Here is a 25,883-nt window from a genome sequence, read left to right as displayed (position 1 = left end):
CTGTTAAGCGCTCCGGGATGCTTCCCGGCGTGAGGGGCGCTATATAAATGGAAGTTATTGTTGTTGAATCGAACCTGGGCCCCCTCGCTTGTGAGGCAAGTGTTCTAACCAATACTCTGCAGGACTCCGCAGACTACTCAGGTAGATACTCTTCCAAATTTAAGTGCATTTTTTGGTCTTTTTTTTCTATTTCTAGACACGTGGTGTGGGCAATAAGAGGAAAAATGATACGACTGCCCAGGAAGACCATGATAAGCCGTATGTGTGTGACAGTAAGTAGCCTGTCACAGCGAGCGGAAGGAGAGACCTCCTCTTCCAGGAAGTATCTTGCTCCTTTTCAGCCTGCCTTCTCTTGCATGGTTTGAAATCTGTGAACTAGACTCATCCTCTCTCTCTCTTTCTCTCTCTCTGTGGTCTACTACTTTTTTTATCTATCCTTTGTGAAATTCACTCCTTTTTCTCTTGTCTCTTCTTCTCTGTTTCAGATAGTTACAAACAAAAGCATAACTCAAAAACATCTGACAAAGGTACTTCGCAGTTGCCTACTCGGTCTATGAGTAACTAGCCATAGACTGCAGCTGTGCTGTTTTCGCTTCTTGCCTGTACTTTATTTTATCTTTCCGTGTTTTTTTTCCATTATGCTTTTTATTCATAATATATATCCCTCAATTACTTCACCAATTAGCTATTGAAATTGAAGGCTGAACCTGGCAGATGGGAATGTAAAAACCGCATGGCAATATTGATCAATCAATCACTGCGCCACTAGCCTCCTCTTCCCTCTTGTTTTTACAGTCTGCGGGAAGCGCTACAAGAACCGTCCTGGCCTCAGCTACCACTACGCTCACACCCATCTCGCAGACGAGGAAGGAGACGATGAGAGAGATTCAGAGCCGCGCTCGCCACCAGCTCACAGAGGGGACGGCCACAAACGTAAGACCGGTCGAATTCCTCCTCTGCCATGTGGCTGTGTTGTAGATTGTCACAAAGCAGCTCGTCCTGCCTTGGAGCGACAGGTCCTTTTTATCGGTGGCTTAACCAAGCGTCATCTTTGGTTACTCCACGCAAAGTAGGAGCAAGAGAAATTGGTTGGTCATGAACATCCTCATGAACTACACTTGCAACTTATCTTTGAATTGGGTGGTGGAAGTGGGGAGGAGACTGGAATGAGAGCTAAATAATCATTTACCTTCTCCTCTTCTCTCTGTTTAATTTTAAAAATAGGGTGCGAAAATGTTAAATCCTTCCGTCCCCCCTTTCCCCCAAAAAACACACATCGAGACCTTAACAAATGAGAAAAAGTCTTCAGAATAATTGCATATTGCATTTTTGTTTTGCACCTTCTGTCAAACCTAAGAAAGTTTAGTGGATGCCACTTCTGTGCTGATTTAAAAAAAAACAGTGCCCAATTTTAGTACAAAAGAACCAACAACAATAACTTGCATGTATATAGCACTCCTCACCCAGGAGAGCTACCCAGAGCATGTTATAAAGCATTTTTATAAAGCCCTTCAGTATAGCAGTGCTGCCTCATTTACAGGGCGGGTAGGTAATGGACCCTGACATTTCTGATGTTAATGCTTCTAAATCCTATTATCGATGGAATAGTGCTGGAAGGTTTGCTTTGCATCATGAGAGTGCACAACCTAACTTACCCATGCTAGTACATTTGGTTGTGTGTCACAAGGGTGCCAAAATCCCTTGATGAGATTTGAACAACAACATTTGTCCAGCGCCTTTCACATCGGGAGGACGAACCAAGGCCCTGGACAGTAAGGGATTTGGACCTGGACGGGGGGGATAGTGGGAGGGAGGGTGGAGGACGTTGGGGGGATCGGAGAGTGACAGAAGGCACGGTTGAAGCAGAGGATCTTGAGTAGGTTGCATGAGAGCTGCGGGCAGCTTTCTGTTGTGATGCCAAACAAATCTGAAAGTGCTGACAACAGCAGCTATTTAGCGCCTTTCCATATAGGATAGGTTGAAATTTTCTGGATCCTAACAACCGTGTGATAGCGGGATTCCCCTGTATATTGCTATATTGTATGTACCCTTTCAGGTCATTATTTGTTAATTTAATTTAAGGGATTATTACCCCCGGATCACTTTTTTTTAAAAAAGTAAATAAATAAAATAATTCGGTCTCACTGTTTGTAGGACACTGCTGTATGCAATTGGCTGCTGCAATTTGCCCACAAAATACACACTTTGCAAAATATTCTGGGACACACTTTGAGACGTCTCAACGGCGTGATCAGATGCTATATCAAATGCAAAGATTATTATTATTAACGACTTTATCCCCATCCTAATTTTGGTAGGTGGTATTTTTGTATGCTTTAATATTGCATTTTGTACATATTAAAAACAAGCTGAGGAGGTCAGCACTGTGATCAGCTCTGAGCGGGAATGACGCTAAGAGTTTGGAGAGCTGATGGGGAGCTGGTCTTGGCCTGGCCAGAATTCATGTAATGAGGTGTGACTGGATGATCCAGGGTCTGACAGTTTTGTAGTGACAGCAGGGAATGAGCTGAGAAGCATTACGGAGAAATGTTTAGGTAAGGAAGAGACATGGTGAGCGTCTTGGGAATGGCAGACAGCTGAATATTGATCAGGGCTTTTTTTTTCCGCCAGCCAGCCAGCCAGCCAGTCAAGGTCATGGACTGATTACTTGCACTGGGGGAAGGAATGAAGGAAGGTGGGGGTTAGGAGCAATGATGGTCCTGATTAACCAGTTACTATAGAAACCACACAGATCTCAATGTGCTGCTGTATACCAGCAGCTAAAAATAATTTGTTTTACAGAGAAGCCCAGTTTGATTGCTTCTGTGTGTCAGGTACTAGAATCAACAAATTCACACCGATCGAGCAACTAAGGATGGTTGTTGGATCATGTAGAGGAGAGATTATGTGATTTTTTTTTTCCTTTTTAAATTTTTCAGGTTTGCTTTTATTTTATAATCTTTCTTTTCATGAGTCTTTGGAAGTTGAAGGTTGTTTCTATTAATGGTCTGGCAGGAGCAATGACCTTGACTGCTGATGATGTACTTTGATATGACAGCCAGCCAGCCTTACATCAGTTGGTCATTGCAAGTGTGGTTGATTTGGCCAATAATTTTGTTTCAAGATAAATGTGTTCAAGAATTTTTTTCTTCAAATGTTCCTAATATAGTTCTAATGGAGCTTATTGTTGTTTATTTTTACAATCATATTAACGATTATTCCTTACATTTGATATAGCGCTTTATCACGTCTCAAAGCGCTTCACAGGATATATTGTAAAGTGAAGCCTGGGGTGGAGTGCTAACACTGCATATTTGTGACATTGATTGTATATTTTGTGTGCAAAACACGGCAGCCAAATGGGCACAGCAGTGTCCCACAAACAGTCATGGATTGAGTGCCTAAATGATTTTTTTCAATTTTTTTACAAAAAGCTTTGTCCTTTTTTGGTGGTTTTACTGCAGAATACCCCTCACCATTCAGCTGTGTTGTTCCAATGCAACTTCTCCACAAGTCCCACATCAGGACTTTGAACTCTCAGTCTAGGCTGACACTCCAATGCAATGCTGGGGGAGCGCTGCATTGTTAGAGGTGCTGTTTTTCGGTTAAGAAGTTAAACTGAGGCCCCTTTGATCTGCTTGTTCAGATGGACATTAAAGATCCCATGGCATTGTTCAAAAAACCAAGAGAGTTTCTCCCTGTATCCTGACCAAGAATCCCCCAAATACAATTGGTCACTCGCTTTGTGGATATTTGTGGGAGATTGTGTGCATATTAACTGCTGCGTTTGCCTTCAAAATACAATCACTGTACATTTAAAATCCTGTAAAACGCTTTGAGATCTCTTGCCGACCATACGGTCCTGTATCAAAGGCAAGGATCATTATTATTGGCAGGTTATTTGCCTGGTGAGGAATGGTAACATTGCACATTTGCGACATTGATTGTGTAGTGATTTCTGAACACAGGCTCTCTTCAGACAGGCGGGTGCCAAGTGCTTCCTGGCAGGAAGCATTTTTCTTTACGCAGAAGGGTAATTAACGACTTAAACCGGGTAACCAGGAAGGGTGATTGAAGCAAGGATGCTGAAACTATTTGATCCTGTAATAGATTATAATAGTCCTTGCATTTGATATTTCGCTCACAAATATACAGTCAATTCACTTTACAGTCTATTCTGTGAAGCGCTTTGAGACGTGTAGAAGACATGAAAAGCGCTATATCAAATGCAAGTATTATTATGGTGCCTTTTGCATCAGAAGAATGTCTCAAAGCGTTTGATAGGATTTACTGTGAGGTTGTAGGTGAATACAGCAGCCAATCTGTGTACATCATTGTCCTACAAATGGCCATAAAGTGTCTAGGGAAAATTGTTAGCTAGGATAGCGGGAGGAATTCCCTTTCCTTTTCATTTAGTATCCTGGGATCTTAAACATCCACTTGAACAGGCAGATAGGACCTTGATTTAATGTCTCATCTGTAGGATGGCACTTCCAACAAAGCAGCTCTCCCTCAACAGCATAATGGCGTGTCAGTCTTGAGTGTGAGTTCAAAGTCTCTACATAGGGCTTAAACGCAACCCAAACCGCGTGACTCTGACTGCTACCATCTGTGTCAGGCTGAAACAATTAGATCAAATGGGCTGAACCTTCCTGTTATCTCCTGCCAACTGTTTGCCTTCAGAAAATGTCCTTCCCTGATTAAGATTTTTCAAGATTCATCTCCTGAAGTGCATTGGAACTTTGGTAATCTGCTAATTTTGTGACTGAGAGCAGGGCAGTTTTGTACAGCATTCCTTTATCTAAGTTTGAGGCTAGATGTGTGGAATGAAAAGTGGATGTAGATAGCTATGTACTGTACAGAAGTCCCATAACCTTGATGGATCTTCTTTGCTCCCTTTTTAATTGAAATTGTTCGGATTTGATCACAATTTACGAATCACACTTTGTTAATTGTGAACATTATTAAATTGGAGCCCTTCCCCCTACCATCACCCTCTCTCCTTTTCGAAATCTCCGACTGTAAAGGTAAAGATACCCCCATTTCACCTGTAGTTGTGTTGCATACCATAAGGTTCGAGTACATTTCTATGTGTTGCTGGTGCACACAAAGTCAACATTAGTCACTTAGACAAGGTACTGGCTGGTGCCTTTGGGGCAATCATGTCTCAGTATATGGGAAAAATGGGGCAGGAGAGGAGGAAATTTACCTGGGGGCTGGCGGAGGAAACTTTCTTACCATTTTTGCGTGGAAATCTCTCCTGAGTAATGGGCTGCATTTCAACAGTTTCTTTCTCATATTTTGACCTTTATCCTTGCACACATTTCCTTTCCCCCCCCCCCCCCACCCCCGCATTGGCTTAATGTGGTTATAGCTTTTTCTTTATTGCCAACCCCCAGAACTTTGGGCCTCTTTATCTAAAATTATTTTCGTTCTTGTTAAACCCCGAAACTTTCCCTATGACCCTCCTGATTGGCTCGCGCTAGCGCCTCCGCACCTCGGGCACTGGCAGCATCAGTCTTCACGGCTGCACACTCAACCTCGCTAAGCCAGTCAGGAACCTGGGTGTCTTGTTTGACCCTGATCTCTCCTTTCTCCCCCACATCCGCGCCATGACCAGCACTGCCTACCACCAACTCTGCAACAGTGCCAGACTCCGCCACTGCCTCACCCCTCAGGCTGCCAAAACCCTCACCCACGCATTCGTCACATCAAAGCTCGATTATGGAAACTCCCTCCTCATCAGCCTTCCCAACTCTTCCCTTCACAAGCTACAGATCATCCAAAACTCTGCAGCTTGTGTCCTCTCGCGCACCAGGCTCCGTGACCCCATCACTCCCACCCTTGCCTGACTCCACTGGCTCCCCATCCCTCAGAGGATCAAATTCAAGATCCTCGTCCTCACTTTCAAGGCCATCCATGGCCTTGCCCCCTCCTACCTCTCTGACCTGCTGACTCCCTACCAACCTTCCCGCTCCCTCCGTTCAGCGGGCTCCGGCCTGCTCCATGTCTCCCGCCCGACCCACCCTACCATCGGTGGCCGGGCTTTCGGCCTCTCTGGCCCCACACTCTGGAACTCCATCCCACAGTGCCTCCGCTTCACTTCCTCCCTTGCCTCCTTCAAGGCCAGTCTCAAGACCCTCCTCTTCGTTCGTGCCTTCCGGCGCCCTCCCATCTCTCTGCCTTCCCTCATCCCTACCCCACCTCTCCCCCATTCTCGGGTCCTGACCCCTGACTGTCCAGCGCCTTGGGACGTCCCCCCGACATGAAAGGCGCTCTATAAATGTAATTTTGTTGTTGTTGTTCTCTCACCAGTCATGAATTTCATGAACTGTCTTTAAGGCAGTACCACAGTCACATCGTCTCTTATCCCTTTAGAAATTTGACTTTTCCCCCATTTGTCTTGTGATGTTTATTTCAGCCTCAGAGAGCAGGGGGAGGATTAGAGTTCTCCTGCAATCACTGTACAGAATTGTTTTTAAATCTTAGAATTGTTTTTAAATCTTATTAAATCTATTCTCTCGCTTTGTAAACAGTAAAGAAGATTGAAAGGATTAAGATATTCCTCTTTGAAAGTTTTCGATAACTTTTGCATGTATGTGAGAGACAGAATGCTTCACCTTCATAACCCCCTGCCCCCTCACCAAAGAGTCTATCTATATATAGTGTTCAATTCTACACTAAGGCTGAGGAATCTTATCCTCCAATATGCTTACTGTTATAAACATTTAAATAAACAGATTGTGTTAGATTACATAGGACAATGTGGTATAGAAACCGTTTGGCCCAATTAGTCCGTGCTGGTAACCACACTAATATTTTTAGGCCCACCTACAAAAATTCACAGTCACTAGACATTATATTAAATCCTGCAAAATATTTTGAAACGTGAATAGTGCTGTTAAAAGTGCAAGTTTTTTTATTTTTATGAAATCTCATGCTGGGTTTATGGGGTGAGGGGGGGAGAGGTGAGCACGAAGACAGAGAGAAGGAAATGACATTGCGATTGTACTGCTGCGAAAAGCAGATACCATTTACAGTTTTATTGTGAAATGTGGGTGAAGTGCCCAGGCCCATAGTGCCGGACACCCAACGAGGGTGAAACACGGTGGGAGAGAATGTAAGGTAACATCGACAAGTAGTTGTTAAGTAAAGGGAGCTTAGGTTTGAAAGACTGACTGTATGGTGAAGGGAATACACTGAGTCGATGGGAAGGAATAAGTTTCAGTAATCAATTTTGCATAATATTTGCCACTGGAATTTTCTGCCCCCTTTTTAGTATCTTGTTCAGTAATTTGCTCAGTTGATCAGTCTTAAAATAGGAATTACCTATGAGAGTGAGACATCCAAACTTTAAAGCAGTTTAACATAAAGGTTGAAATCTGCACGTTCAAGTTTGCGTACAGCTGTAGCTAAATGACTACTGTGCTCGCACTGATGATTGACCTGCTTATTAACCAGGACTTTTGTATAAGCTGCTGTGTGCGTATTACCCTGGTAACTGCACTTCACAAATATGTCCAGAGATAACAGGCAGCCTTTTGAGAAGGACGCGGAGGCTGATAGTAATTGAACTGTCTGGAAATGGATATCTCTGGGTAACCTTGAGCAGCTATGTGCCTGGTAATCTCATTCTTTAAGTAATAATATTTGGTATAACTATTTAACAGTGAATTCCACTTGAATATTTTAGAGTTAGTGAACAATATGAGTTGTTTCTTAGTGTGATTGTAAATGGATGTTGTCATAATATCAATCAGCTGTCAAACTATATTAATCTCTCCTTTTAATAAACTAGAGAAACGGATTTGTCTATCTATCTACATTTTAAATCTGAATAATAATAATAATCCTTGCAATTGATATAGCGCTTTATCATGGCATGAGACATCTCAAAGCACTTCACAGAATATACTATAAAGTGAATTTACTATGTGTTTTGTGGGCGAAAACCGGCAGTGAATTGCACACCACAATGTCCCACAAACAGGCATGGATTGAGTGACCATATTTTTTGAGGGATTATTACCTGCGGAAAGCGATTAAGTGAGTGGCCAGTTTTAATAAAGTGGCAACTCTTCTAAGTGTCTTCTCTTGTTGATGTGTGCACCTCTCTGTCCCTGTCTGTCTGTACCTCTGTGTCCGATTCTGCATGTGTCCGTAGGTGCTTTCGTTAGTAATTCTTTTCTTCTCAGAATATGCAACCAGCTGTGACCAAAGAAATTGTTTATCAGACTGCATGAGATGCAATGTTGAATGCCTTGCTTATTTCTGAACCAGCCATTTCAACAACAACAATCTTAGTGGAAGATAATGCTCCTATGTATGCTAGAAATGGTATTGAACAATAGAAGAAAGTAAATTTCAGAACACTGGAAATGTACAGGAATGAATAAGACCATTGCATTCCATCTGGCTGGTCCCAAAGTCAAATTCTTACATTACTTTTACTCCTTCTTTTCAATCGTTTTTCTTGCAATTTTTTTTCTCTCTTTTCACTTTTGCTGGAGTTTCTTGTTGAATCTCCAGTGGATTGTACACACTTCTCAATTGTACATTGAGCATCACTATGCGGATTACACGTTTGTGTGCTATTTTCAGTAGGTGTAGCAAAGATCCACGTGTAACATGGTTATTTAGTTCTGGGATATAGAACTGGCCAAACTTTTATTTGCACTTTTGTTTACAAGGAAAAATCTTCTTGTCTTCATTTTGTGCCCCCACCCCCACTGCTTTACATTTCTTTTAACGAACCCTAAGCCACAAAAGTCGAACTAGTCTCAGCCCGTAAAACAATTCTCTTAAAATAATAATAATCCTTGCATTTGATATTGCGCCTTAGCATATTGTTGAGATGTCTCAAAGCACTTCACAGAGTATACTTAAAGTGATTGATTGTGTATTTCGGGGTGGAATGTTTGAATCTGTTATTTAAAATTTTCAAGGTAATTTTTTTAAAAGAAGAGCTTGAGTCTCAATAGATCACTTTGCAAATCTACAGAGTCTTTTGTACTTTGTGAACATCCAATCTGATTTTCATTGATGCTGTGCAGTTTACATTTCTTTGATGTTGAGCAGTCTGAGAACACACAGAGAAGCATCTACCTAACACTCTGTGACATGCCTGTTGTTGTTTATCTGCCCAACAGAAGGAACTGTTCAAAGAGTCCCCCCACCCCTCCCCAGAGGATTTCATTTTAAAATAAGATTATACTCCCTGGCTTGTTTTCTGTTTTATTCCTGTCTGTAGTTTCACTGGGAATTCTGTTTTCATTGAAGCTGAAATTGAGGCATTTAGTCAATTTTTGGGGAGAAATTACAAGTAGCATTTTGAATTTCTGTGTGTAATCCGATTATCATTGGTGCATTTGACTTCTTGGTGAGTGAGGACCAACCCCCCCCCTCAAATGTGTGTGTGCATGTGTGTCTGTGCGTACGTGTGCGTGTATGGGAGAGAGTGATGACCACAGTGTGTTTGGGGGTTTTCATGTTGGCCGAAACTGAGAGTGAACTTTGAATATCTTGTTAGGATCTATTATATGGGATTTTTAAAGGGATTCATTAACTTGTGATCGACAAATGAGGACTCCTTCCAGTAAACAGACATATTATGGAGTTCTGTAGTTCAGTGGTTAGAGCACTCGCTTTGCAAGTGAGAGACCTGAGTTCAATTCCAGGCAGGGCGAGACCTTGGGAAAGTTTCCTTACTCCACACACCTAATAATAATCCCACCAAAACAAAACCAATAATAAATTGGGCATTTTCAATCCACGACTGTTTGTGGGACGTTGCTGTGCGCAATTGGCTGCCGCGTTCGCCCACAAATATATAGTCAATTCACTTTGCAGTATATTCTGTGAAGCGCTTTGGGACGTCCTCCTGACGTGAAAAGCGCTATATCAAATGCAAGGATTATTTTTATTATTATATTTCGCAGTCGCACCTTCCCTCGAAGGAACTCTGCTCTGACACAATCTGCTTCCGGAGCACAGTTCTGGCAGGTCGGTGGGAGTATCAAATTGGATTCCTTTAAGGATAGTAGGAAATGTGAATACAGCTTATTCACTGGAGTGTCAGCCTAGACTATGAGCTCGACTACTAACGTAGGGAACCTGCTAAGGATGGGCCAAAAATTTTAACCAGTTCCACATCCTTTAGACACTATTAGCTGAACAACAACTACTACTTGCATTTATATAGTGCCCTTCACATACAATAAAGTCTCTGAATACGTCACAATGGTGGGGTTAGACGTCATGCAAGCAGTGGGGAGGTGAACATAGGCATGGTCAAAGAGGTAGGTTTAAAGTGGGATTTGTGACATGGGGTTGAAAACCTTATTCTGACACCGAAGCAAGAGTGCTACCGACTGAGCCAAAACCGATACCTTGGAGCAATATCAGCAGAGGCGGGACGGGGCGGGGGTGGGGACAGAGGTGGGAGGATAAGAGGGGAGAATAGATCACCCATTCATTCCTCTTGGACATGAGAGAGCAGAGAAAACATATGGGTACATTTCCTCAAAAAAGGGGAAAAAAGTGCGTGGAAGTGATTTTTCTTTAAGTGTTCTAATTCAGCAGAATTTTCTGCTGCAGCCCAGGACCATAGTAAAGTGGACAAAAGGGATTTACTCCTCTCTATGCTTGTGCATGTACCTTACCATGTTTAGGGAAGTGGAGTCTGTATTTACTGATGATTATCTCAGGTTAACTGGAGATTTATCACAACATTTGGGTCACATTGCAGCGAGAGCAGGAAATAAATTCACTTGCCAGAGAGGCCACTTCATACAGAAAATGTGTCTTGTACCAATTTCTATACTAGAAGGGATTTACCTTTTTGGGGTGAGGGGAAACAACTCCCTAAACATTAGCAGGAATTGACATCTTGAAAACATGAATTTTTGAAAGATCAGTGAATTTCCCATTGTTTATCTGATGATTGAAGGGGCATAAATTCAGAACAAATCTTCAGAAACACTACTTCAGTGAGCGAGTACTAAACATATGGAACAGGGTCCCGAGGGAGAAAGTGTTTCAAGAACAAATTAGATTTCTGTTAGGAACGAATATCTTGGGATACAGTATGTAGTTTCGGTCATGACTAGGCATGTGATAGTCAGCATGCTAGAGGGCGAACTGGATAGACCTTGGTCTTTTTTTGCCCAGCAAATTCTTATGTTCTTATTTTTGGGTTATGTTGCTGTAAACTGTTAGCTGAAGCTTACTTCCTGAATATAGTGACCACCTGCTGCCATACTAGGTCATGCAGACTGGAAGGTCGAAGCTTAAATCCTCCTATGCACTGAGTTAGCTGATCACAGTAATAGTTCTATGGTCCGCAATACTGGACAAGGACAATAATAATCCCTCCAAAAACCAAAAACAATAATAAATTGGTCATTTTCAATCTACGACTGTTTGTGGGACATTGCTGTGCGTAATTGGCTGCCGCGTTCGCCCACAAATATACAGTCAATTCACTTTACAGTGTGTTCTGTGAAGCGCTTTGGGACGTCCTCCCGACGTGAAAAGCGCTATATCAAATGCAAGGATTATTATTATTAAGGATTATTATTATTAAGGTGCGGGAAAGCTTGTCAGACAGCGGGCTCAACGGCAAGTTATGCAGTATTAGCTGGTCAGACTCCAGCAGTACCCTGCACTCTGGGGTGCCCAATCCTTGGCTCTTGCCAACCTGCGCCTAATACTTTCCGGAATTAGGTAAGCAGGCAGGATGCATCCCTCCAGGGAGCGAGTGTGCATTCCATTCCAACAGTCTATCTTTGGAATTTCCATGTGTGGGTGGGATGTGTGAATTTCTGCATGTGTCCAGCACCGACCATAAAACAAGCTCTACAGCTCACCTCAGAAAATCGCCCAGCCGCACTCCTCCTTCCCTGCCTGTTTTTCTGTGGTAGAGAGGCAGAGGTGCTTTTATCTCTGTGTCTTATGAAGATTTAGCTTCTCCCTCAAACCCCCTTAACTCCCTTCCCTGTAGTTAAATCGCCAGCTAATACTCACTGTCAAAGCTCACACATGAATAATGGCCAGCTGCTTGCGGTTCCAAAGAGCACTGGGCACTCAAAGAACACAGATCCCAGTGGAAAGGAGAAAAAAAAATGAGTCACACCAAAAAAACACGTAAGAGAGGAGGAATGCAAAAATCAAAGGAGAAAAATTGGTGTAAATTAAATGAAACTATATTTTTCTGTAAATTTTGAGTGCTGAAATTTATATATTGGAATGTAGAAATGTATTGGAACAAATAATACATTGTGTGGACTTGGGTTGGGGGAAAAATATTTAAAAATCTCCTCCTCCCCACCCACCACCTCCAAATAAAAAGCATCTGTGTTTCTTTGGTGCACATTGATTACTAATTAAGTATTAAGCGCTCTGTTAGAGCACAAGTTTGCTTAGAACACGAGTCTACAGTAGGACCCATAGTTTACAGAGGTGACAAACACAGGAAGCCAGCAGATCCACACTGGAAGTGACATTAGTAGCGACCTGGAAGTGGCACCGGCAAACATTTTCTCCCCAACTGATCCATTATAATAACATGGTGTCTAATTTTTTGGATCAGAGAACCTCATGTTTCAGCAGGGCTTCCCTGTAGTGTGGATGGGGGTTGGGAGAGGAGGCACGAGGCACAAGGGGAATGATAACCAGATTAAAAATAATTACCATGAACTCGCCTAATTGGCTCCACGTGAGGAGCCTGTTTAGCATGTATCCTAATTCTATTCCTTCTGGCACTTCACAGCTCGGAAAGGTCCAGATGGGATGATTATTCCCAATAATTACTGCGATTTCTGTTTGGGAGGATCCAATATGAACAAGAAGACAGGCCGGGCCGAGGAGCTGGTCTCTTGCTCTGACTGCGGACGTTCCGGTAGGTGCAGCTCTTTCATAGTTCTTTCAAATGACCTCTAAGATGGCCCTCGCTGAGTCGATTTTGTTTTCAAACTGCAGCCGATTAGATCAGTTCTTGCTGCCGTCTGCACACGGTTGATAACCAAGGGATCCTGAAGGCAGTGAGTGCTGCTGGTGAGCTGTCAGGGCAAAATTGATTAGTGCCCTGAAGAGAGACGCGCACACACACACAAGACAGCTTGCTTTGGACACCATGTGCCGGGCTGCATCAGATCTGTGCCTTGTCGCAGAAATCCATCTCTTTAATGTGCATTAGGGAGGCAAGATCGAGCAGATAATCCATAAGTACCCGGGCACTGGGAGCAACATTTAAAATGTATAAATGTGGAAATTATCAGAGTTTGCATATTAAACATTAGGCTGATTGGGTGATTTTTATACATAAAGAACCACATTGTTTGACTGACTTATCGTCCTGTTACAAAGACCAGATGTTGAACTGCTTTTGTGAGCAGGCGGATCAGATTTTTTATCTCAATGTTACACAACAATGTTTCACTCTTAGCGCAGTGATATTAATCCTGCAGTTATTGATTAGCAGTCAACAAAACAAAAGGCATTTGTGGTTATTGCCTACTATGTACATTCAGATGATAAAATTCAAGCTCAGTTTGTTTTGCACCACTGGAGATTCCAAATTGCACCTCATTCGTATTAGGATCAATTGGTGTTTTTATTAAAAAAATTAAGATTGTGAAAAATCTTCTGAAAAATTCCTAAATTCAATCTTGATTTAAAAGCCAGTTTTCTGCATTGTTTAAAAAGAAAAGGTTTCCAAATTAACCCCAATTTTTTCAGCTTTAAACCAGAATTCAGGCACTTTCAACAGTTTTCCCCAAATGTTGCCCTCCCCAAAAAATACAAGGTGGGGGGCCTGGGGAGATAGCATAATGACATACCCATGAATCAGATTTCCTATCCAGACTTGGCATCACATATACATGAATTTAACTGCTGCTGCTCCATAAAGCCAATCAGTATTTCCAAATTGGTTTTAAAAACATCCTAACTCATTTCTGAATAAACGTGGGGATGTTTGCAACAGATGGTTGTTGTCAACGAGGTGACTGGGAGGCCTTTATTTTGAAATATACCCAAACTATTGTGGGTTACCAAGAAGCATGGTAGGGCAATGAACTCAGTTAAGGAACAGCTTGGTGCTGTAACGGGAAGATGGTAGGGTTGATACTCCAAAAGGATGAGATCAAATGGTCCGAAAGGCGATTTCCTTCAGCCTTTCTCGTGACCTTGTGAATTTCTACCCCTGGTTCTTCTATTGTTCATTTTGTTCAATAAAAAAAACATTTGGTTATGATATACAATGCAACAAAACTGTCTACAGCTGCAGTTTCGAACATTAATACTATTAACTCCGTTTCAGCTGAGAGTTGTCAGATTAATTGTTTTCACATTTGACGGCTTCAAGCCCATAAATTAACGAGACTTTCCATTTGTGCATCGGTAATTGTCGCGATTTTTAATAAATTTTATATATATCTTATTTATTTAACCCTTTCGCTGTCTGATTTGTTAATAAAATAGCAGGGTTTAGAGGTTAAGAGCTCAGGATTCTTTGCTAGCGTAGGTCTTGTTGACTTGTATGTAGAGGTAGGACCTATGATTGATTTTTTTTATTTTCCATTTTGTGTGTGTATTGCTGAAAACCCCGTGTGCTGATATGTACATCATCATACATGTTAGCTTATTTGGGCCGAGATGTCGTAAAGGAGACGGACTTGTGCAGTGCAGAGGACTTGTTTGGTGCATCGTCCGAAAGTGACGCTTCTACGTTTCATGGCTTTGACGACGATGATTTCGATGAACTGCTATCAAACAAAGGCCTTAGTCCGCCTGCTAGTAACGATGCAAATAACAATTGCAGCAGCTAAACACGCGATTGGGGGAATGAATACCTGCTAGCACAAAGTAAGATTTCGGGCGAGATTTAATGAATGGCCTTGACAACAATGGAGGCTTTTTGTAGCCAGAACCCTCATGCTGAATTCTTAGACCTGTGTTGTGCATGAAACTGAGCAGAGTCGATGCTTTTTATCCGTTCATCAGTAAACAAGAGTCTCTAACTGTCTGAAGACGATCAGCATTTTGACTTGTGATTATTATTGTTTAAAGAAAGACATTTGACTGGCCACCATACCTTTTTTGAATGAATTAATGAGTGGGGCACTCAAACAAAGGGATTATGATGAACTGTGGGAGGTACCCACTGAGCTAAATGGACTTCCCTTTACAAAAGTGCAATGGCTTAAAGTCAACTAGATCCTTCCTGTAGGCACGCTGTCCCGACTACCATTCCAATACACATAACGTGGAACCTATTCACCATTGGAACAAGGTCTCAAGCCTGCGTTCTTCACCTCTTTGCACCTGCAACTCCATGGTTTTCGTGGCAATGACGTTCATTGTACGATGAACTGAAAGAAGCGGAGTTTTTTAAAAAAAATCTATATAATTTATATATTAAAAAAAAAGCAAGCAAAACTGAGCCTGCCCTTTCAAGGGGACTTGTACCTTTTGGTTGGCTTATGTGGTCAGCTGAATTGTTCTCCCGCTGTTGAGTGCTAGGACATTCCGGTTGCATTTCGCGAAGAAACTACGTCAATAGGCAAGTTCTGACGGGGAGGAAAAAAAAGTGAAAACAGCATCTTTTTGGTCCTGTTATATTAAAAGGAGTTCATCGGTTGCATTGCAAGGTATGTGCCCACAACTTTCGTTGATATTTACTTTTACAAAACAATCGATATTTCCAGGGAATAATGAATGTTTAAATTTATTTTAAAAAAATAAAAATAAAATAAGAAAAAATAATTTAAGGTGCTTTGGGATTTTTTTTCTCTCTCTCTTGCTAATTAACATAACCCTTTGCGGGCAGGGTAGGCTTTAGCTTTATTATAATGCGGCAGTGTTGTATAGCAAGTGAGTTTTTTTTCACAAAGCTATTAATGCACCAAGCTGTTATCCTGAAAAAAAAAGTTTTTCTCTTAACAGCCACGCAGCCTACTAAACAAACAGCTCTCCTCTGCCCTTTCCTTCACCACAGAGTATCCTGGATGCCGACGATTACCACTCAAGCCGTTTCTAGGAAGAAAGGAAATGAAATGCCAGCCCCTGCTTTGCCAGTGGAGTTATTGCTTGTCCACAGCCGCCTAGCATCTCGTTAGTGTGACGCAGCCTCAGGAACGCACTGAGCCCGTGCAATATGAACGAAGAGAGACTTATTATTGTGAAATAAATTTTTAAACTCGAAAGGGATCTCCAGCTGAGCTGGTCCACCCCCTCCCCCCCTCACCCCTGATCTCTCGATTTCTTTTTCCAAGTAACAAGACTGACCAGAAATAAATGGTTAAATAAAAGGAAAGGTTAGATATTCCTTACATTTGGGCAATATTTAAAAACGTGCTAATGTAGTGCAATTTTTGTTTCCCCCCCCACTGCCCTTGCTCCCTTCTATTTTCTGTAAATGTATGTATGTTTGTTTTCTTTTCTGAAAAGCGAACTTTAATTGCCAACTTGGTTGTTTCTGATGCTGAATTTGGTAGCTAGTTTTTTTTTACTGATGAACTGTTTAGACTCTGAAATCAACTCTGCTCAACCTTGTTGTCAAAGCCATTTAGTTCAATCTCGGAATTTAGGACTGATTCCAAGTGGATGTGGTATGTGTCGGTCGGGTGTGTCATTTGGCTGTTCTGGGAGTCTAGTGATTACTTTCTATTTATTGATTAGTTCGATTGAAGTTTGCTGTACCCACGTGATGAAGTAAGGTATATTGTCGCCATCAAGGGATGGTATTGTTTTGTCGTACGATATTAAAGGTTAAAAACAAAAAGGTTCTTTATATAAACTGGAAAAAAAAATTGCTGCTGAGATTGAGATGACGAATTTTTATTTGTAAGAAAAAATAAACTGCGTATTGGTCTCAAACTGTGTCCGGTTTTATTTTTTGAATTTTTGTTAAAAGCAAGTAAACTCTCTTATCACTTGACCGAATGTTTGTACTTATTCTGTTAAAAACAAGAGATTTGTGTTAAGTATTAATATTTTGGGGTGTTGATGAAGTGTATTGTTGCTAGAGACTGCTTGTTAAGTAGTATAGCTGGAGTTTGTTTTTTAAAAAAAAGCCTTTTTGCACAGCAGCCCTGCCCAGCAGCGAAAGGGTTAACACATGCTTAAAAAGTTTCAAAACCTGTGTTTGCTGTTTACTCAAAACTTGACTCAGGAAATGGTGTATAAACATCTTGTTTGTTGCATTTCCTCAGGTCACCCAACCTGTTTGCAATTCACAATAAATATGACTGCAGCTGTGAAAACCTATCACTGGCAGTGTATTGAGTGCAAATCCTGTAGCCTGTGTGGGACTTCTGAAAATGACGTAAGTTTGCTTTTGGGTTCATGTCCTCCTCCTGCGAGCTTAAAACAAAGAATAGAATTCAGTTGTTGCGTTGGGGATGTTCTGTTGCAAATTTTAACACAAGGCTCTTTCTTCACTTTTAAAAATAATAATAATAATACAAATGTTACCGTTGATTTCAGTCAGACCACTCACTCAGTACAGTATATATGTTCCTTCTGAATTCTTATCTTTTCTCCCTCCTGCAGTTTAGTTTTATTTGCCAGTTGGGACTTGTAGCTGCAGGTTGCAATATTAGCAAGCTGCTCAATACTTGTAGCTTGCTATTCCTTCCCACCTCGTATTTTTCACAACCCAATTTCCAATCCACTTCCCCTTTGTATTCTTGTTAAACTGAACTGTAGAGGACTGTCCTCTTTTTCGTCCCCCAGCCATGGCCGAGTGGATAAAGTCAGTGCTGCCGTGACGAAGCACTCAGCCGTACAGCCTTGAAGTCTGTAAGGTTCAATTCCTTGTCTGTGCTTAGTTAACTGATCTCTGTTGGGATGCTCCAATTATGCTCTGTTCTCCCAAGGCTCCTTCTCCTGTTCACTGTTGTTGTGTCTCTCCCCCTCCCCCCCCAACACACACACACACACACACACACACACATGCATGCGCACTCGCGCGCACAGTCATACTCAACACACATGAGAATTGGGCAAGTGTGAATGTCCGATATAGACAGGATGCCCTCCATACTCGCATAGCCCATCTACGCTGACTGTTCCAAGTTCACGTGTCACACTGGTCTGGTGGCTGAGGGACCAGAGTGTGGCAGCGGCCCCTTCAGAAGAAGAGAGAAAGAAAGAAAAAAGAAAGAAAATCTTAAACTGCAAATGTGAATCTTGTGTGTGTGTGTGTATATGTGCGCGTGTGAGAAAGAGAAACTGGACTTCTGCAAGTGGCAATTTCAGGACAGATATTAGGCAGTTTTTCTTTACCCAGAGGGACTTTTTTAGAACGACTCCAGTGTTGAGGGCAGGACACTAGAGTCATTCTAAAAATTAAGCTTGATGGGAGGATGACGGTGTGGTTGTTGTAGAGGGGTGAGATTGGGTTGGCCAAAGGGTCTTCTTCATCAGAACTGATCTTGGGACGTCCTCTTGATGCGAAAGGCGCTACACAAATGTTACTTTGTATTTTGCATGGATGAAGAAAAAGCATAAAAGGCGGAGGAAATATTACGCTATAACGTGATCTGGTTCTGCCAGTTAGAAAGCAGCATTCACAAAGATGGCAGGTGGCAGGGATAGGTGTAATGTGAACAAGTCACTCAATTCATAATTGTCTGAAGGGGTGAGCGTGACTGACATTGACTGAACTCACGCAAGCAGTTAACATGCTTCCTTTGAATTGAACCCAATTCTCTTCACAGAACAACATGCTGAGGGCTTTGTACGGGGGATGTGGCTCTCTGGGTGTCATTAATGCTTCCTTTTGAAGGATATTTTATATTTAGCATTTTGAAACTACTTCGAAAAGACTGATAAGATGCAGTTGGTTCTGTTTTAAAAAAAGCCACGACAAGACGTAGAAAAAACATATTGGTTCTAAAATATAAAATGCAGGATAGTTCTTTAATGTTCTGTGCAGTCGCTGTGCAGACCTTGCACTTTTTTTCACTCTTCCCAAATGACTCAGTAATTTGCAGTGGTTAGTTTTGGCCTGGAACGTTAGCTTAGAGGCCAACTCATAAGTGTTAATACTTTACTGTGCTCTCTCAACAATGTGCTGAGTCATTGTACAACTGACGGGACAATGAAAGTTTTTCTAAATGTCGCACAGTGGGGTTCCTTGAAGTCAGAGAGTGTATCACTTAATCTTGCTCCACACACGCTCGCTCGCTCACTCACTCGCACTCGCTCACGAACACATACAGAGCAATGTTGCTGAGATGGATAATAATAATATAATAATCCATGCTTTTGATACTGCACCTTATCACGTCATTGAGAAGTCTCAAAGCGCTTGTGGGCAAAACGCAACAGCCAATTGCGGGCAGCAGTGTCCCAAAAACGGGAGGATTATTACTCCCAGAAAAGTGATCCCCCAAACGCCTAAACAACCGAGTTCCTACTTACTGCTAGGTAAACAGAGGTGTATGGAGTAAGGAAACTTGCCTAAGATTTTGCCCTGCCTGGGAAACAAACCCGGGTCCTTTGCACTTGTGAGGCGAGTGCGCTAACCATTACGGGACTCCACTTTTAAGAGGGAATTGGATAAATCATCTAAAAAGAAGAAATATTAAAGGACGTGCGGGGCAGGGGGAAGCAGGAGAGCGGGACTAAAACAGATTGCTCTCTCTGAGCCAGCCACACACCACAAGCCCGGATGACCTCCTTCTGTGCTGTAAATTTCTATGGTTCTAAAGCCAGCTTGCCTGGCTGTTAAGCGCCAACAAAACCAGTTTATCTACATATAATAAATAAGTGTGAAGTTTTAACTGGGTCAAGAAAAGGTTGGAACACATAGAAGGCAGTTAAAATTAAAATATGTACTTGAGCTGAAAATGGATAGAGGCTCTTGGCAGGCTAGGTTTTGATGCTGGTTGGATTAATACCTGTGGTTTGGAAACACCTTTTTTGTTGCTTCCTCATCTTGTTTATTTATCACTTGTGGGAGCAAAACAACTCTTTGCTATTCTGTACTGAAGAAAGTGATAATCCTGGCAAATCCTGTGTTTCTCCATCACTCCCTAACACAGGGTACGTGGAAAGCATTTAATAATGATAATCCTGGCATCTGATACGGTGGTTAGAGCTCTATGGTTAGAGCACTCGCCTCGCAAGCGAGAGACCTGCTTTCGATTCACAGCAGGGTGAAAGGTTCGGCAAGTTTGCTTACTCCACATGCCTCTGTTTATCTAGCAGTACGTAGGAACCGGTTGTTAGTCGATTGGCGGATCGCTTTTCCAGGGGTAATAATTCCTTCAAGAAAAAAAAGAAAGAATGCTGAATGCACGACCAAAGATGGATAGATACCTGGAGACTGAAAATGTTGAGGGGTGTTTTGGTGAGGTGAGGTATGGGAGTGCTAAGGAGGGTGCAACTACACGGGCCATGGAATGATCTGAGATGCTATGCTACGTAGCGTAATGGTTAGAGCATTTGCCTAGATTCCTGTGCTGGGCAAAATCTTAGGCAAGTTTCCTTACTCCACATGCCTCTGGTTACCTAGCAGTAAGTAGGAGCCTGGTTGTTAGTCAATTGGCGGTTCACTTTCCTGGGATAATAATCCCTTTAAACAAATAATAGTAATAATTTGGTCATTCATTCCTCGACTGTTTGGGGGACACTGCTGTGCGCAACTGACTGCCACATTTCGCCTACAAAATATACAATCAATTCACTTTACAGTATATTCTGTGAAGCGCTTTGAGACGTCTCGAAGACGTGATAAGGTGTTATATCAAATGCAAGTGTTATTATTATACAATGCCTTATCACATTATCGAAATGTCTCAAAGCGCGTCACGGGATATACTGTTAACGTGGAATGATTTGCTGGGAGCCAATGGCGCACAGCAATGTCCCAAAAACAGCGATGGGGTGAATGACCAATTTTATCTGTGGGATTGTTGGCCCGGACACCAGGAGAAACGTCTCTTTGTGGAATAGTGTCATGGGAGAGTGAAGTTCCCTTCTCTTTCTCGAACTTCTCGAAGTGTCATGGGATCTTTAACATCCACCTGGACAGTCTGTCATTTGAAGGATGGCACCTCTGACAATGCAACACCCCCTGGCACTGCATTGGAGTGTCAGCTTAAACCATACGAGTTTCTAGGCCCGATGTGAAGCTTGAACTCACAACCCTCTGACTCGGAGGCGAGAATGCTATCGACTGAGCCAGGCTGACACCATGTGGCTGAGTAGCATACCATAGTGTATCTACCGATTTAGGCAATGTAATTGGGTAAAACTGGATTGATTTTTGCAGAAGTTAGAAATTGCATTTGATATACTTTGGGAGGCAAAGTGCTTCACAGGATTTATTGTGAAGTGGAGTAACTGTATTTTGTGGATGAATGTGACAACTAATTTGCTCATAGCAATGTCTCATAAACAACCGTGGAGTGAGTGACCAATTTTATCTGCGGGGCTGTTGGCCGGGAAACCGGGTGAACCTTCCTTCTCTTTTTCAACAGTGACGTGGGATCTTTAATGAACAGGCAGATGGGACCTCAGTTTAATGTCTCATCGAAAAAGGCTTAGCATTCTCAATAATGCACCACACCCCCAGCACTGCATTAGAGTGTCAGCTTAGACTATGTGATGCTGTGCATCGTGGGGTGGTGCACGGGAACCTCAAAGGCGTAGTGCACAAGAGCATCGTGGAGTGGTTGGGTATCGGAGGTGTGGTAACAATTCCCACGCAGTGGGTTCCTGTTCTCAATATTCCCACTGATTAAGCAATTGGGAGAAAATATGAGATGAAGGATTTCCCCAGTCATCTGCAGTTCCGAGCACCTGAGTATAAAGTGGCAAAGGTAATGGGAGCAGGTTGTCAACCTATCTTGCTGCTGGGATTGATAATAATATAATACTAATTATTGTATTTGATGAAGCGCTTTAGTTTGTCATTGGAGACATCTCAAAGCACTTCACAGTATATATTGTAAATGGATTGTCTTGTGTATTTTGTGGGTAAAACAAGACAGCCAATTGTGCACAGCAGTGTCCCGCAAACAGTCGTGGGCTGTGTGACCAAACTTTTGTTTGGAGGGATTATTACCTTTGGAAAACGATCTACTAATTGACTATCAACTGGGTTCCTACTTAATCCTTGGTAAACAGAGGTGTGTGGAGTAAGGAAACTTGCCTAATGTTTCGCTCCGCCAGGAATCGAAATTGTGCAAACTTCTACGTTAGTGGACCCCACAGTGCAAGAAGGCTACAAGAAGGGGTGATTCTTCTTTACTCAATAAATTTGCCCTCCAATGGAAATCACTCCTAATGAAGGGTGGAAAAAGAAAAGAATAAAATTAAGTGCCATCTCAAAATTAAGCTGCGTTCCTACTCTAAGTGAAATCTTGGCAGTCTGTTAAGGTCGATTGAAAGGGTTGAAATTCTCAAGCAATTATTTAAGTTCTACATTCTTATATATAAATACAGTACAAAATGACATTTGTATAGCCCCTTTCACGTTGTGTGGAAGTCTTTATATGTCCTCATTCAAATTTACCCCAACATTCAAATAAATTGACTGCTCAGCTTATTTCTGTTTATGGGAAGTTTTTGGCATGGATTGGCTGCTGCATTTACCTATACAATAATAATATTGTGGAGACCTGTAGCTCAGTGGTCAGAGCACTTGTCTCGCAAGCGAGAAACGTGGGTTCTATTCCCGGCAGGGCAAAACGTTGGGCAAGTTTCCCTAGCCCATAAACACGCCTCTGGTTACCTAGCAATAAGTAGGAAACCCGGTTGCTCGTCGATTGTCGGATCACTTTTCCAGGGGTAATAATAACCTTCCAAAAAAAATAAAAAATTGGTCACTCAATCCACGACTGTTTGGGGGACACAGCTGTGCGCTGCCGTGTTTCGTCCACAAAATATACAGTCACTACAATATACAGTATATTCTGTGAAGCGCTTTGAGACGTCTTAAAGACGTGATAAGGCACTACATCAAATGTAAGGATTATTATTTTATTTATAATAATAATCCTTACATTTGACTATTTTATAGGCAAATGCGGGAGCCAATTTGCATTCTCCCGCAAATGGTCAAGAAGTGAACGACTAACTTTATCTGGGAGATTCCTTACCTGTCCAGGACATCGGGAGAAATGCCTCTTGAAAAGTGCCATGAGATCTTTAATGTCCAACAATAACATTTGTATAATGCCATTCACGGCAGGAGGAGTCCACCTTAACTGGCAGATGGGATCTCAGTTGAGCACCTCACCCAAAGGATGCCACCTTGTCATCTCTGAAAATACTGCACATTTCCAGTATTGAGGTGTCAACCTGGACTATTAATTCCCGGTGGGCTTGAACCTGCAACCTTCTGACTCTGAGGCGAGAGTGCTACAGACTGAACCAGACTGCTGTCTTTATATAACAACTTTCACTTCCATTTTTAACCAATTTTATTTGCTAGGTACTTCAGGATGCTTATTTTACATGAACGGTGCTATATAATTGCACGTTCCATTTGCATAGGAGCTCACAAATAGTCAGGTCTGAAAAAACAATGATACAGTCCATTTACCTTGTCCTCATCTTTAAAGAAATCCTACACTGCTATACCTCTCATACTCTTCTCTCAATCGATTTCTTCACCAGCTACTTCAATATCTAATTCCCTCTTGGATTTGTCCTCACAACCTGCTTCTGTCGCTTTCCAGAGCAGTGATGCCACTCCGTATAAACTCACAGTTCAAGCAGTCTGTTCACCTTCCGTCCTCTGAGCTGAGTCCAATTTGTAACATCTGCCTTGCCGTTAATAATAATTATCCTCGCATTTGATATAGCGCCTTATCATGTCGTTGAGGCATCTCAAAGCGCTTCACAGAATATACTGTGAAGTGTATATTTTGTGGGCGCAGCCAATTGCGCACAGCAGTGTCCCACAAACAGTCGTGGATTGAGTGATAATTTATTTTTAAGGAATTATTACCCCCGGAAAGCGATCCGCCAATCGACTTAACAACCGGGTTCCTACTTATTGTTACAACAACAACAACATTTATATAGAGCCTTCCATGCCGGGTGGTGTCCCAGAGCACTTAGAATAACAATAGGCAATAAGAATTGCAAACTTCCTGCTTGTGGAATAAGGAAACTTGCCTAAGGTTTCGCCTTGTCTGAGAATCGAACCCGGGTCTGCTCACTTGCGAGGAGAGTGCAATCGCCATTACGTTACAGGACTCCGCATTCGAATCCAGACCATGAAGTTAAACAAAGGACAGCATTTGAACCCCTTGCATCAAGCTCACAACACGTTTTCAATCGTAGGAAGTGTGGCATCAGTGCACTGCTGCAGGGAGTGAGACACATTTTCAAGATGCGAGACAGAGATATGATACAACAAACGCTGGATTCCACTCCCAGCAGTTCAGGGGTGGCTGGTGCAATGCAATGAAACGTAAGGCAGCTTTTTGCCCTGTCGCATTAGCAGCAGGTGAACCTAGCAGGGTATGTGGCATAACGGCATCAGTGAACATCTGCACTTCAGAACTGGTGCAAGAGCAGAGATCAGTACCGACCCTCAGATTTTATCAGCCCGCTAATCATTCACCTGCTCGCCCACTGTTGGCCGACGCTCACACAAAACCAAATCTCTTGACGAGCTGCCAACTACAAGGCAGAGCTCTGAGCTCTCATTCTGGCTTCACGTTAACTTCACTTTCATGCGAGCACTGCAGACTGCTTCAGTCATAATTAGAGTTTGCTACCCTCTCTTCTAAAAGTAGAAATTAGAGGCAGGTTGTGAGACGTCTCAATGACATAAGGCGCGATATCAAATGCAAGGAATACTATTATCATTTTAAAGGTACTATCCCCAACCGCCCACAGAATCACAGCTATCCAGTATGAAGCTTATTCAACATATTCGATGATTCGACATATTCTATTCAGCGTTTTTATGATTATTAATTATCTTTGCGTTTGCTGCATCCCTTTAGACATTCGAAAAGTGTCTAAAAACTCTTCACAGGTAATTCCATTTTGCTCCTCCAGTGAAGCCATCAATCCCGAGGAACACACTCTTTTTGAGAGATTCATTCCGAAAAAAATCAACTTTTACAGCAAAGAAGAGTTTGGAGAGAGAAAGGGGGCGGGGGGGGGTGGGGAGGGGGGCAGTGGTGGAGAGAGAAAGAAAGGAAGTCACAGCATAAATATCTGTGAGTTGCAATGTTCCAAACAGAAAAGCAAATAGAAATCAATTACTATCAAAAGGGCTTTAAATGGAGACTTGTAAATAAACATATAAAATCCCTTAATTATTAATGCAACTTCACCCACAAAGTACACAGATAATTCATTTTACAATATTTGAAGGCGAAACCTTGGGCAAGTTTCCTTACTCCACACGCCTAATAATAATAATCCCTCCAAAACCAAAAACAATAATAAATTGGTCATTTTCAATCTACGACTGTTTGTGGGACATTGCTGTGCGCAATTGGCTGCCGCGTTCGCCCACAAATATACAGTCAATTCACTTTACAGTGTGTTCTGTGAAGCACTTTGGGACGTCCTCCCGACGTGGAAAGCGCTATATCAAATGTAAGGATTATTATTATATTATTATTATTTGAGACGTCTCAATGACGTGAAAAGGCGCTATATCAAATGCAAGAATTATTATTACAAATGCACCCCAGACAGATGGGATGAAGGTATCCTCTCTTTTCTGATCACGTGTGATTGCTCTCGCGACCCTGTCCTGTGGATCGGGTTGCTCTTTGAACAGTCGATGCTATCCAGACCACAGAGTTGTAGACTGAAGGAAGGTGATGGGAATCTAAAACAAATGATTTCGAATCAGGTTCCTCAGTCGTGGAATCCAAGTGGAGTCTTTGCGCTAA

The 25,883-nt window shown here is 42.2% G+C and overlaps 1 protein-coding gene across 4 annotated transcripts in view; it reads left to right on the top strand.

The window, feature by feature from the left end:
- The window catches only part of dpf3 (D4, zinc and double PHD fingers, family 3), a 75,355-nt gene that overhangs the window by 41,982 nt on the left and 7,490 nt on the right, over positions 1 to 25,883 (top strand). Inside the window, exons 6-11 of one of the 4 annotated variants that reach the window (XR_006085293.1) lie at positions 197 to 272; positions 486 to 527; positions 796 to 933; positions 12,770 to 12,898; positions 14,641 to 15,650; positions 15,998 to 16,878. Coding sequence is in view for 2 of the 4 variants with exons in the window: in XM_042338072.1 (XP_042194006.1) it covers positions 197 to 272; positions 486 to 527; positions 796 to 933; positions 12,770 to 12,898; positions 17,214 to 17,326 (498 nt within the window). In the remaining 2 variants the exon portion in view is untranslated. Of the gene's footprint in view, positions 1 to 196; positions 273 to 485; positions 528 to 795; positions 934 to 12,769; positions 12,899 to 14,640; positions 15,651 to 15,997; positions 16,879 to 17,213; positions 17,327 to 25,883 lie in introns of those variants that run through there. The other 3 variants (XR_006085294.1, XM_042338072.1, XM_007893250.2) reach the window with 3 other exon arrangements.

This window comes from Callorhinchus milii, unplaced genomic scaffold, assembly GCF_018977255.1.
Source record: "Callorhinchus milii isolate IMCB2004 unplaced genomic scaffold, IMCB_Cmil_1.0 Scaffold9, whole genome shotgun sequence".
Classification (NCBI taxonomy): Eukaryota; Metazoa; Chordata; class Chondrichthyes; order Chimaeriformes; family Callorhinchidae; genus Callorhinchus; species Callorhinchus milii.
The sequence above is the reverse complement of the archived record's forward strand: the minus strand, read 5'-3'. Positions and strand labels throughout refer to the sequence as shown.